We start from the raw sequence: 14445 nt of genomic DNA on the forward strand, positions 1-14445 counted from the left end.
AATGTGTGGATTGGTAGATTAAATGGACTCAGTAAATTATTTCTAATATAGTAAAACCCATGCTATACAGCACCTATGGTGATTGGTAGATACCGGATAAGTTAATTTTTCAGTTGCTTGAGATTGTGAGTTGCATGATTGGCGAACTGACCACCGGCGGGGGGAGGAGGGATGTCCATTTTAAACTTGTCTATTTTTTAATCTATTTATATTCCATGATTTTTTTTCCAAACTTCTTGAGGCTCCTGGTTGCTTGAATCCTGGAAAGCAAGGATTTTACTCGGGGTGCTCACCGGAGCACATTCCAACACCTCATGGGTTTGTGATCTCTGAACTCCTTCACATTAAATCCAACTGGAGGATTACGGTATGTTTTTTCAAACTACCTTCTCCCTCATGGTAAACTTGACAAGGACTAGAGTTTTATTGATTATAATTAGCTTTCTTTTTAAACTTAGTTTTCAGTAAACTGTGAAGGTTTTGATTCCACCACTTTTCAGCAAACTCATTACCATGATACTTCTCAATTATGTAGATGAGAGTGGTGTAATTTGATCTGATCTCATTAATAGTGACAGTGGTATATAAAAAAGGTTGTGCAGGATTTCTTTCAAGTTACTTCTGGAAAAATTGACTTCTGAAACAAGGAACCAATGAGTCTCAGGAGTGTGACATTTCTCAAAAAGTGAAACAACTGATGGCAAAAGCACTCCAACACTGTACCCTCGAGCTGGTTCCATGTCGCCCCCGCACTACTTGTAATCATTCCAAATGCTAATTAGGAAACTGCAGCCAATTGCTGGGAGGGCAAATAGTTGTTAATGTGACCGCCCCATAATGTGCTGACAGATGCCACAAGATTGGAGCAAGGAGTTTAGGGAGGTTCGTTGTGGCTTCACCATTCATGATTAGACAGGTAGGGACATTTTATTTGTAATTCTGTAGATTATTTCATGGTACTCAAGTATTTGCAAAGTAGTTAAAGCAATCTCCTTTGAATGAAACTCATGTAGGCGTGTGTTGTGTTGTGTGAGAGCCAAGTTTCTTAGCCCTCACCACACACAGATGAAGTTTTGTTCAATTGATTCTAACTTTTAAGAACCTTGGGACATTTATGGAAATGGCATCATAAGCCCAGTCAATTCTTCCTTGGTGGTTCCTGACAAAGCATCAGGATTGTGGCAGAAGCTGTGATCTCCCAGACCTTTGTTCAAGTACTTCCCGACAAAACTGGGGACTGTACCCCAGAGCAGGCACTTACAGCTAGACTTAGTGGAGTCAAATGGACTCCATGAGGTGGCCCGGTTTGCAGGCAGCTGCCAGGCAAATTAGGGGGTACCAATGCACCATACTCCAGTGCTGGAATGGAAACCAGAACCACGGCGACGACGAAGCTGCCCATAGTCCTCATGGCGAGCACTATGGCATGCACATAGCCATAGTTATGGTGCCTTTTTTTATGCGCTCTCGCTCCCCCCCAACATTAAAACCTGGCTACAACCCTGGGGCTGCTCCAGCACCTCATCGCTCCAGGCGGGCCACCCCTTGCCCACGCTCCCCCCCCTCCCCCACCTGCTTAGCACTATTCTGGTCATACAAGGTATCTGTTTCTTCCATGACTGGTCGCCCACCTTTTGCGTACTACCGTTCGCTCTCAATAAAATATGGCGGCCACCAAGGACAGGTTTCGTGAGACCTCCTTGTCACCATTTTTGTTGAGCTCTGGCACCTAATAATTAGCACTGCACCACTGATTCTACTGCATGTAGGTATGTCATAGAATTTGGGGAATGTTGATGGGAATTTGAGGAGAATAAAGTGGGATTAGCGTAGTTATAGAATAAGTGGTAACTTGATAGCCAACACAGACTTGGTGAACTGAAGGATATGTTTTAGTGCTGTCTTCTTCTTCTTCTTCTTCTTTAGCTTGGTTTCGCGGACGAAGATTTATGGAGGGGTATGTCCACGTCTGCTGCAGGCTCGTTGGTGACTGACAAGTCCGATGCGGGACAGGCAGGCACGGTTGCAGCGGTTGCAAGGGAAAATTGGTTGGTTGGGGTTGGGTGTTGGGTTTTTCCTCCTTTGTCTTTTGTCAGTGAGGTGGGCTCTGCAGTCTTCTTCAAAGGAGGTTGCTGCCCGCCAAACTGTGAGGCGCCAAGATGCACGGTTTGAGGCGATATCAGCCCACTGGCGGTGGTCAATGTGGCAGGTACCAAGAGATTTCTTTAGGCAGTCCTTGTACCTCTTCTTTGGTGCACCTCTGTCACGGTGGCCAGTGGAGAGCTCGCCATAGAACACGATCTTGGGAAGGCGATGGTCCTCCATTCTGGAGACGTGTCCCACCCAGCGCAGTTGGATCTTCATCAGCGTGGATTCGATGCTTGCAGACTCTGCCAGCTCGAGTACTTCGATGTTGGTGATGAAGTCATTCCAATGAATGTTGAGGATGGAGCGGAGACAGCGCTGATGAAAGCGTTCTAGGAGCCGTAGGTGATGCCAGTAGAGGACCCATGATTCGGAGCTGAACAGGAGCGTGGGTATGACAACGGCTCTGTACACGCTGATCTTTGTGTGTTTCTTCAGGTTGTTTTTCCAGACTCTTTTGTGTAGTCTTCCAAAGGTGCTATTTGCCTTGGCGAGTCTGTTGTCTATCTCTTTGTCGATCCTTGCATCAGATAAAATGGTGCAGCCGAGGTAGGTAAATTGGTTGACCATTTTGAGTTCAGTGTGCCCGATGGAGATGTGGGGGTGGGGGGGGGGGCCCGGTGGTCATGGTGGGGAGCTGGCTGATGGAGGACCTCAGTTTTCTTCAGGCTGACTTCCAGGCCAAACATTTTGTTTGTAATGGTGCTATATTACTCTAACAAAAGGCTGAGAGATTTTATAATCTTAAGAGAGATTGTTCCCAGGTTCACCACTTGTGGCACAAAATCATTTTGCAGTCTCTTGTCTAAAGATACATGCATGGCCAACATATTGTATCTGATGACAAAGAAGTTTGACAAGGGCAGGGTGGGACACGGTCTATATGGACTATAGCAAAGCCTTAAGAGTCCATCTATAACTTCTGTTGTCTTGAAAAAGGAGGAAACATGTTACAATATATATCCTATCCCATTCTGTTCATCTCCCATGTACTATCAGATTCAAAGACAGTTTCTTTCCCACCATTATCAGACTCCTAAATGAGCACCAAGATATTAAAATGATGCTGCCTTTGCTCCAAATGATCTCTCCCTCTCTCTCTTTAATTATGCTCTTTTGTAGTGTGTTCTACTACTTATGAACTGTCTACTAGCCTACTTGCAAAACAACTTCCATCAGTATTCCTGGGCATTCGAATTTCCAAACCAAGGCTGTGATGCAACAAGTTAGTAAATTGTCCACATAGAAGTATGTGGACTTCCGGAAACTTGAAAGTATAACCCTCTCCATCAGTTCTGACAGGTGTGTGATCCCTTAGCCTCTCCTTCCAAAATCCAACAATAATCTCTTTGATTTTGCTGATGTTGACAGCAAAATTGTTGTTTGAGCACCACCCAACCAGATTCTGGATCTCCATTCTGTATTCTGATGATGAAGTTAACATCCAAAGAGTTATTTTATATGACAAAATGGAAGTAGTTGTGAATTATTGAGTTTGGATAAGCTGATATGAGTCTGTGCTTGGCTAAAGTAGCTGTAAAATGCTTATAAGAGAATGATGTAATTAAATAGCTGTTTGAAAATGGGAAAGATAACTCCTTTTAAGGGAAACAGCTAGAACCTGGCTTGCACACTTAAGATAAGGGTTGAATTCTGTAAATTCCTTATTGTAACATCTGATAACACTGCTTGGAAAACCATTACCTGCTTGAAGAATGCTGTCTCAGCAACTGAAATACAATTACAATTACACACAGTGAACGGGCATTCAGAGCAAAGCAATATCAAGTAGAATTCTGCTGGGTTCTGCCTTTCCCGTCCTGGACAAAAGTAATAAATGCAGTTCTCTTTAACTAACTTGTTAATTGCATTTTGTTACAAGGAAACAAACTTTAACATTGGTGTAGTCAGCAGGTATCTCGTTGAGACCATCACAGAGGACTGAACAAGTGGCTACAACACTACCGGGACCAGAAGGGGAGAATTCTGAGCTACAAGTCAAACCCCTTGTGACAAACCTCCCATGGAAGATCCCAGGAACATTGTGGTCCCTCAACAGAGATTGATCTAGTTCCCTACTGAGATCCCTTGTATCATTTTGGCCATGGGGTTCGAGTCCCCATTGAGGTAACAAAAGAGGGTTCGAGTCCCTCTTGGTGATTGAATATTAATTAAAAGTAGGAACTTTAATTGGACAGAGAACTGCACAATTTAGTTCTAAAAGGTAAAAGAGGTTGAGAGTCCCCTTTCATTTGTGGTCTGGGTTAGAGTCCCCTTTCATTTGTGGTCTGGGTTAGAGTCCCCTTTCATTTGTGGTCTGGGTTAGAGTCCCCTTTCATTTGTGGTCTGGGTTAGAGTCCCCTTTCAATTGTGGTCTGGGTTAGAGTCCCCTTTCATTTGTGGTCTGGGTTAGAGTCCCCTTTCATTTGTGGTCTGGGTTAGAGTCCCCTTTCATTTGTGGTCTGGGTTAGAGTCCCCTTTCATTTGTGGTCTGGGTTAGAGTCCCCTTTCATTTGTGGTCTGGGTTAGAGTCCCCTTTCATTTGTGGTCTGGGTTAGAGTCCCCTTTCATTTGTGGTCTGGGTTAGAGTCCCCTTTCATTTGTGGTCTGGGTTAGAGTCCCCTTTCATTTGTGGTCTGGGTTAGAGTCCCCCTTCATTTGTGGTCTGGGTTAGAGTCCCCTTTCATTTGTGGTCTGGGTTAGAGTCCCCTTTCATTTGTGGTCTGGGTTAGAGACCCCTTTCATTTGTGGTCTGGGTTAGAGTCCCCTTTCATTTGTGGTCTGGGTTAGAGTCCCCTTTCATTTGTGGTCTGGGTTAGAGTCCCCTTTCATTTGTGGTCTGGGTTAGAGTCCCCTTTCATTTGTGGTCTGGGTTAGAGTCCCCTTTCATTTGTGGTCTGGGTTAGAGTCCCCTTTCATTTGTGGTCTGGGTTAGAGTCCCCTTTCATTTGTGGTCTGGGTTAGAGTCCCCTTTCATTTGTGGTCTGGGTTAGAGTTCCCTTTCATTTGTGGTCTGGGTTAGAGTCCCCTTTCGTAATAGACAGGGTTGGAGTCCCTGTCGGTTCCGTAATAGAGGGGCCAGAGTAAGAGTGGGATTTGAGTCCCTGAAGTAAGAGGTTTGATTGACTAAAAATAGCAGAAACAGAGTAATTCGTGTTGGGGAAAAAACTGCAGCTAAAAAAGTGATAAATTAATAAGAGAAAAAGAAATGAAGAAAATGTGCACAAAAAAGGCAAAAATCTAAAGCAATAAACTGGAGGGAAAAAAAATGCAAGTCATAGAAGGATAGAGACTGTAATCTGCAGTAATTTCAAACCTAAGGAATAGAGGGAGGGCAATGCAATCACTGCAAGATTCATTCTGTTGTATGAAGAACCAGTGCAAATAGTTACCTTGAATATAAGCCCTCCCAAAAGACACTGTAAAGGAATTTTGGAGATTATGTACTGCAGATCAGACATTTAACACTAGACTGTAGTGCTGGACACAGTCGTTAATGACTTTTTTTAATTCAGTATGCACCCCTTTAAGGGCAGCATGAGCTCAGCCACCTCGTGCATTGTGACATCATAATCACGCGCTGGACAGGAGACTTGAGGCAGGGAGAAAACCCTGACAACGCCATCTTCCCATGGCTGCCCCGCCACGTGGCGTTACACCCGGGGCCAGTTCGCCATGAGAGAGTGCGCTGCCACGCAATTCTCCCCCAGAACTGGCTACTTGTCCCGGTGCTTGGGTGGGCGGCCCTGGTGTTTGGGCATGGCCATGATAGGTCTAAGTGCGCCACCTTCAAACAGTCCACGGTGAAAGGTTCGTCTTTAACCCCGATGTCCAAAGTGAAAGTCATGCCGGACCGCTGGAGGACCTTGTATGGACCTTTGTACAGGCGTTGTAAAGGTGCCATATGCAGGACACGCCGAACAAATATGAATTCCGAGTCCAGCTCTTTGAGACGATGCGTCGGCCAGATGCCATGATGCGAGGGAGGCGGGGAGGCTAGTGAGGATAGTTTCTAACGGAGATCTGACAAAAGGTTCACGTGCTCAGACATGACGTTGGGCCATAGAATTCACCAGGCAGCGAGAACAGCGCGCCATAGACCAGTTCCGCAGAAGACCCCTGTAGGTCCTCCTTGGGTGCTGTCCTGATGCCGAGGAGGACCCAGGGCAGTTTGTCTACTCAGCCTTGGCCAATGAGGCGAGCCATGAAGGTAGATTTCATATGACGATGAAACCTCTCCACCAAACCATTTGCTTGCAGGTGGTAGGCTGTGGTGTGGAGGAATTTAACCCGCAGGAGGATCGCCAGCTAAGCCCAGAGTGCAGAGGTGAACTGGGCGCCCCTGTCACTGGTGATATGCGCTGGGACTTCGAACCTAGCGATCCAATGACTGACTAGGTTCTTGGCGCATATCTCTGTGGAAACCTCTTTGAGGTGAATGGCCTCCGGCCCTCTCGTGGTCCAATCATCTATTGTGAGAAGGAAGCGCGCTTCTCTGGACACTGGCAGGGAACCTAAGACGTCAACATGGATATGCTGAAATCTCCACACCGCCAGGTCGAATTGCCGGATTGGGGCCTGCGTATGCTGATGGATCTTGGAGGCCTGGTACCTGGTGCAGTTCCTCGTCATCTCGGCCATTTCCTTTTTGAGCCCGTGTCACACAAACTGCTCTGCCACCATTTCCACCGAAGTCTTCACCAAGGAGTGGGGCGAGGTCATGGACTAAGCTGAAAACCCTCGACCTCCACTGTGGTGGGACTACCAGGCACGGCGAGCCGGTGGAGACGTCGCAGAGCAGCATGTCCGGGCTGTTGGGCAATTGAATGTCCTGAAGCTTGAGGCCAGAGATAGCGGTACAGAGAGCCTGCATCACTGTGTCCAGCTTCTGGGCTTGTGCCAACTGCATGTAGTCAAGGCCAGGGGCGAAAGCGTTGATCGCCAGATGAGAGAGCGCATCCGCCACAATGTTGTCTTTGCCTGCCCTGAACCAGATGTCGATGGTGAACTCCAACATGTAGGAGAGGTGGCGTTGCTGGTGAGCCGACCATGGATCTTTGGCCATCGCAAGTGCCTGTGTGAAGGGCTTGTGGTCCGTGAACACCATGAAGAGCCTGCCCTCCAGAAAGTATTAAAAGTGCCAGATGGCCAGGTACAGTGCCAGGAGCTCCCAGTCAAAAACGCTGTACTTGAGCTCCAGCAGGTGCAGCTGTTTGCTAAAGAAGGACAGCAGGCACCACTGTCCATTGAGCCATTGCTCGAGTACGCCCCCTACCACTGTGGCTGAGGTGTCCACCGAGAGCACCATGTGTGCCTCCGGGCATGGGTGCATCAATAGACTTGCGTTGGCGAGGGCCTCCTTTGTTGTAGCAAAAGCCGTCTCTAACTCCTCCGACCAGGTCAGGACTTTCTCCTTAGTGGCGATCAACGTGAACAGCTGTCGCATGGTGCGGGTGGCGCCGGGGATGAACCGATGATAAAAATTCACCATCCCCACGAACTCCTGCAGGTCCTTGAGGGTGGTTGGCTTGGGGAACCGCTGGACGGCCACGACATTCTCTGGCGCCGGGGCAGCACCTGCTGCCAAGATGATGTGCCCTAGGAACTGCACCGTCTGCTTGCTGAACTGGCACTTGGCCACGTTGATCGCCAAACTTCACCAGTCGGGCAAACAGGGTACGGAAGTGGGCCTTGTGCCCTTCGCGGTTGCGGCTGGTGATAAGGATATCATCCAGGTAGATAAACACAAAGTTCAAGTCCCTACCCACTGCTTCCATGAGGAGCTGAAAGTCTGGGCTGCGCTCTTGAGACTGAAAGGCATACACGGGAATTCAAAGAGGCCAAAGGGGGTGATGATCGCCGTCTTGCCAATGTCCTCGGGGTGGACCGGAATCTGATGATACCCCCGCACCAGATCGACCTTGGAGAAGACTTGTGCGATGTGGAGATTGGCCAAGAAGTCTTGAATGTGTGGAATGGGGTACCTGTCCGGTGTGGTCACGTCATTCAAATGCCGGTAACTGCCATGGGGTCTCCAGCCCATGGAGGATTTGGGAACCATGTGGAGAGGGGATGCCCAGGCACTGTCCAAGCGACAGACGATCCCCAACTCCTGCAGCCGGGAAAACTCCTCTTTTGCCAGCTGCAGCTTCTCAGGTGGAAGTCATTTGGGCTTGTGGGCTTGGCGTGCACTGGGGGGCCCTGCGTGGAGATGTGGTGGTATACCCGTGCTGGGGTAAGGTGGCGCTGAATCGTGGTTGAAGGATGGCGGGGAACTTATGGAATATGTTCGAATATTCATCCCTGGAAGTGGCGATGGCGGCGATCTTGGGCCTGCAGGCATTCATGGCGTTGAAGGTACGAGAGTTGACCAGCCTCTTGCCCTTCATGTCGACCAACAGTCTGTTTTCCCTCAGGAAGTCGGCCCCTAATGCAGTACCCACTGAGGCTAACACGAACTTCCAGCAAAATTTCTCTTTCCTGATCTGGATCTGCGCCCTGCGGGTAGCGAAGGTCTTGATAGCGGAACCGTTAGCTGCCGCAGGGTGGGACCACGAGATCGGATGCGTGTTTCAAGGGCAGTGGAGGGCAGGATGCTCAGCTCCACTCCTGTGTCCACCAGGAAACGTCGGCCAGTGGTCATGTTGGCAACGTGAAGGAGGCTGGCCACGTGGTCAGCCGTCGCAGCCATCAACGGTGGCTGGCCGGGTTGTTTCCCCTGGTAGTCACATGGTTGTGTGCACTTACGAGCTTACACTCCCCAGCATGGATGGTAAAAGCACCAGGTGGAATGGTGCTCCTCCGGCTTGTGCTAAGGGGAGTGTTGCGGCTGGATGGCTCTTGGTCACGCAACCTGACTAAGGGCTGCTTCATTCTTCCTTTTGGTGTGCCAGAAGGTGTCCGCTCGGGCTGCGACAATGCATGGTTTCATGAAGTCCTCATCCGCCAGGAGTAGTTGGATGTCCCCGAGCATCTATTTGAGGAAGATCTGACGAAATAGGAAACAAGGTTTGTGATCCTCCGCCAGCGCTAGCATCTCGTCCATGAGGGCCGATGGTGTGCAGTCCCCAAGCCCGTCGAGGTGCAGGAGCCTGGAGACACACTGCTGATGGGAGAGCCCGAAAGTACCAAATAGCAGGTGGGTTGTGTATTAGATCGTCCACCCTGGCTGCCGTTTCTTCGTCCAGCATGCTCACGACGTGGTAGAACATCGTGGCATCTGCTGAAATGTTCCTCAGTTGAAACCACGCCTCCGCCTGCCCGAACCACGTATGTGGGCGATGGGTCCAGAAGGGGGGCAATTTGATGGCAACAGCATTGATCTCTGATCTTGAGACCAGAGAGGCGTGTGGTTTCAACAGGGTCACCAAGGTAGTACTGGACACAGCCAAGAAAGACTCAGCCACCACATTGAAAGTCGTTAATGACTGTTTTTATTCTAATTCAGCGCACGCCCTTTTAAGGGCAGCGGGAGCTCAGTCACTTCGTGCTTTATGACATCATAATCGCTGCCCCAGGTGCGCGCTGGGCAGGAAACGAGGCAGGGAGAAAACCTTGACAGCGCCATCTTCCCATGGCTGCCCCGCCATGTGGCATTACATGTGTGGTTGGTTCAGCATGAGAGAGTGCGTCACCACAAGCCCTCAGATTAATTTAAAGCAATCTTTATGCAATCCTTACCAGAAAAAGAAATTGCATTATTGTTTTAAGACAAATTTAAACTGGTCAAACAATATCAAAGAACAAATAATGTGGAAATAAAAAGATGCATCAAATAAATGGAAAAACAAAAATTAGAAATTAGAGAGAGAGAGAGAGAGAGAGAGAGAGAGAGAGAGAGAGAGAGAGAGAGAGAGAGAGAGCCACGGGAGAGGAACCTTTGGGATCCCAATTGCATGTCTGGCATATCGACCCTGACCTAACTTAGTAAAGTTGTTAATGATTGACGGCTCCTGCCCTGTCTGTGCAGTATATTTTTTTTTTAAAAAGATTGACTGAAACTAAACTTTTTCTCGGAGTTGCAGTTATTTGGATGAGCAGCAGGGAAAATTTAAAAAGTTCTGTAGAGTTCACTTTACACTCTCTTGCCCACACCTCCACCTTAGAGAGAGAGAGAGATTTTTTCCTCTGCTATTCCTTCGTGACTGAATTAAGCCTTTGTTTTGCTCATCTTAAGTGCTTCCATCTTTTTAAAATAGCACTGAGCCCATGTTAAATGTTCTACTTGAAACTCTTTAAAGATTAATCATGTTATAGATCAAAACAAGCCAGTAATTAGAAGCTCTTTAAATACAATGCAGAAAATGTTTCAGATGTTATAAAATGAATTGATTTATCAAGTGCTCATTTTTTTCTCTCATTTCTGAAACTTTCACATAAGCAGTGTAACCCAGACAGATGCTTGCACCTTTGTTAAAGAGTTGAAAAGTTTCAGGTTATTCACTTCAGGAGGAAAATTAGTTCTCTATATGGTCGTTTCCACCTACACTGCCCCAAATAAGAAAACTAAGAAGTGGAGCCATACACGAGTGGCAAAACAGTGATGAGAAAACGCCTGCTGCAGTGTAGATTTTTACTGCTACTTTTTCTTAAACTCAGATTATTCATTTTTAAACCACCCTTGTTTTTGTTAAACACTCCAATTCTTTTTAAGATGAGGAAATAAATTAACTGCTTTACAATTAGTCAACAGACTGGATTTACCAGACACCTCTACTGCTGAGAATCAACAATAGGAATAACAAGGTAGTGGCCCCACATCCCCATACTCAGTTATGGATTATGCTGTCCAGCCAAACATGTGTACAGTACATATCTTTATTACTTGATTATGTGCACAGTGGCAAGGAAGGGTTGATAAATATTACTGGAAAAAAATCTCTCTGCAGGCCTGGTGGCCTCCAGATTGAAGTGAAGCAGACGATAAAAAGAACAAAGAAATGCTTCGTGCCAATAACGCAATGTGGGTAAGGAGACACCATGCCAGCAGTAACTTGCCTCTTGCCATGAAGCCATCTTTTTTGTTTACAATCAGATTTCATTGAATTATTCCAAGTGCATCGCTGTAAATATCGCCTGATGATCGTACATGTTTTAGTCAGTGGATTAAAACTAACCCAACCACCAATGAAATTGCTTTAACTATAAAGACTTTGTCTTCTGACAATACTGCTTTGATTGTTGGTTAAGATTTTGAATTACTACCTTGACTATTAGTTTAAAATTTTGTTAAGGGAATTATTCCCTTCTATGGACTGCCTGAGGCATAAAATGCAGATAATGGTATTTGAGATAAATGATGAATTATACAAGGATTTGGGGATTGTGCAGTGTTTCCACTATTCTAATCAAAACTAGACAGCAGGAATAGTGGAATGTGAAAAAAAACTAAGCTGGCACAATTGACTGAGGTAACGGGGCTAAAATTGGCTAACAAATGTGACCCCGAGCATAGTTTAAAATGTGGGTGACACTGCAGGTTAATTCGGGGCTATCTGCTGCAGAGATAGTCCACGGACAGCCAATAGGGACACCTTAAGCAAAAGCCTGCACTACCATTAGGGATGGATTCATTATCATTTGACGATGACATGAGCAAATATTTGGGTAATCGGACTAGGACTTTTTTTGAGTGGTGTATTCACAGGTACATCAAGCCCACCTAAAGGAGGACGATCCAACGAATCAAAGGGGTGAATACCCTAGTATCAAATCTGAAAATATATATACAGTACTATTGATTAAGTGTAAAATGCAATATACAGTATTGTATAACTTTTCAATACCTGTGCTCCAGTAATGATTGATTGGAAGCCAGATCCACAGAGTCTGTTTACAGTTAAGGCCGGTACTGGAATTGGAATTCCAGCTTGTAGTCCAACATGTCTCGCAATGTAAGCAGCATCTGGAGAACTCTTTCAAAAACAAAGAAAGATGTTAATATTACTCGATCAAATTCCACTAATTTTAGTTGGCCATAAAACAAGCAGAATTTATGATAGAGACCATGCTTGGTTCTTGGACCTCCAAAATATTCCATAAGGAATTTAAACTGGAGGTGAGGGAGGGTGTGCTTAAGAAGGTTTTTGAAGAAGAACTGTCCAGAAGAAACTAAGAAATTAAAATTAACTATTTTAATGGTGGTGAATTGGATTAGTAAATATGCAGACGATACTAAGATAGGTGGAATAGTGGATAATGAAGAAGGTTTTCAAGCATTGCAGAGGGATTTGGGCTGCTTAGAAAAGTGGGCTGAAAAATGGCAGATGGAATTTAATGCTGATAAGTGTGAGGTGCTTCATTTTGGTAAGAAGAATCAGAATAGGACATACGTGGTAAATGGGAGAGCATTGAGAAATACAGAAGAGCAGAAAGATTTAGGAGTGACGGTACATCGTTCCCTGAAGGTAGAAATTCACGTGAATAGGGTGGTGAAGAAGGCTTTTAGTATGCTGGCCTTTATCAATCATTGCATGGAATATAGGAGTTGGGAGGTGATGTTGAGATTGTATAAGACGTTGGTGCGGCCTAATTTGGAGTTCTGTGTGCAGTTCTGGTCGCCTAATTATAGGAAGGATATAAACAGAGTGGAGAGAGTGCAGAGAAGGTTTACCAGAATGTTACCTGGGTTTAAGCATCTAGAGTATAGGGAGAGATTGGACAGATTAGGTCTTTATTCTTTGGAGCGTAGAAGGTTGAGAGGGGATTTGATAGAAGTATTTAAGATTATGAAAGGGATAGACAGAGTGGATGTGGATAGACTATTTCCGTTAAGAGGAGGAAAGATTAAAACAAGAGGACATGAGTTAAGAATTAAGGGGCAGAGGTTTAGAGGTAACATGAGGGGGAACTTCTTTACTCAGAGAGTGGTAGCCGTGTGGAATGATCTTCCGGGAGAAATAGTGGCGGCGGAGTCAATTGTATTATTTAAGAAAAGGTTGGACAGGTATATGGATGAGAAGAAGATGGAGGGTTATGGGCATTGTGCAGGGAGGTGGGACTAGAAAGGGGTGTTTGGTTCGGTGCGGACTAGAAGGGCCTAATGGCCTGTTTCCGTGCTGTAATTGTTATGTTATGTTATGTTTCTACTGTTGTTTTAAATAAAGATTTACAACTTGGTTGGAGGGGGAAGCATGATTGTGGATGAGAACTATCCTTCTTCCATTCAGGTAACAACACACATCTTTCATAGACAAAAGAGGAAAATCTACATAGTGCACATCTGTTAAGAGTAAACCCTTTTTGCTTTTCTGATGCTGAGTGCTCAGTATCTACTCTGAAGGAAGTTTCGAACCTCCCAAGATACGGAACAATCTGCTAATCAAAATTTTGGTTTAAGCATTCAGGAATGCAAAAGCCATGATAAAATCAATTTCAATTAAAAATAATAAACACTGATCACTATATTTTTCTCTCATCGTATTGAGGGTCTGGCAAAGCAAGTTGTATGCTTTATTGCTGATCTAAAATCAGTTTGAAGAGAATAATCAGAAGAAACATGATGAAACAAAGCACCAGGTTTAATATTTTCTAAGCAACTGTTAGATTGGGCATGAGATGAAGTTGGTAAATTTAGGGAAGCTTGGTTAATGAAGGATTAATGAAGAAAGGTTGATCAAGGAATAGAAGTACCATCAGATACAGGACATTATTATCTCATATGTTATTCCCCATAAAGCTCAAGAAATAAATTAGAGGGGGGGGGGGGGTGAAGAGCCATTAATTCATGGATTAAGAGGAAGCCTAAAACCTTTAATGGATATTAGAAGGACTAGGCCCCCTCAGAGGGTCAGAGGAGTAATCTATGTCTGGAGCTAGGGAACATAAAGCAAGTTTCTAAATTAATGCTTCTCATCAGTATTCCCTAAAGAGAATGACATGGAGACTAGGCAGTTAAGAAATAACTGATATTCTGGAGCACATCTGGAAGCAAGTGCGAGAAATATTGGAGCATATTACAGTGATAAATCCCCAGGGTTGTATGGGATCCATCCCAGGATGTGATGGTAAGCAAGGGAGGAAATTGCCGAGGGTGAGATGGAAATTTATGCATCTTTCTTAGCCATGTGAGGTACCAAAAGACTGAAGGATAACTAATGATATCCTCTTGTTCAAAAAGGGCAGTAGAGATAAACCTAGAAATGACTGGTAGGTGGCCCTTACAACAGTGATATGGAAGTTATTGGAGGAGATTCTAAAAGATGGGATTTATGCTTTACACTGTGACTAATAATTGAAAGTACAGGAGAAATCCTAAAATTCAGACTGCTCAGGGATCAGGTCAGTCTGGATTTTCGGATT

The 14445-nt window shown here is 45.5% G+C and overlaps 1 protein-coding gene across 1 annotated transcript in view; it reads right to left on the reverse strand.

Moving 5' to 3' along the window:
- Nucleotides 1-14445, reverse strand: part of acaa2 (acetyl-CoA acyltransferase 2) — a 60103-nt gene that overhangs the window by 31054 nt on the left and 14604 nt on the right. The window contains exon 3 of the mRNA XM_069923883.1: nt 11931-12059. Within this exon, the coding sequence (XP_069779984.1) occupies nt 11931-12059 (129 nt within the window). The remainder of the gene's footprint in view (nt 1-11930; nt 12060-14445) is intronic.

The sequence above is a fragment of the Narcine bancroftii genome, chromosome 3, assembly GCF_036971445.1.
Source record: "Narcine bancroftii isolate sNarBan1 chromosome 3, sNarBan1.hap1, whole genome shotgun sequence".
NCBI classification, from domain to species: Eukaryota; Metazoa; Chordata; class Chondrichthyes; order Torpediniformes; family Narcinidae; genus Narcine; species Narcine bancroftii.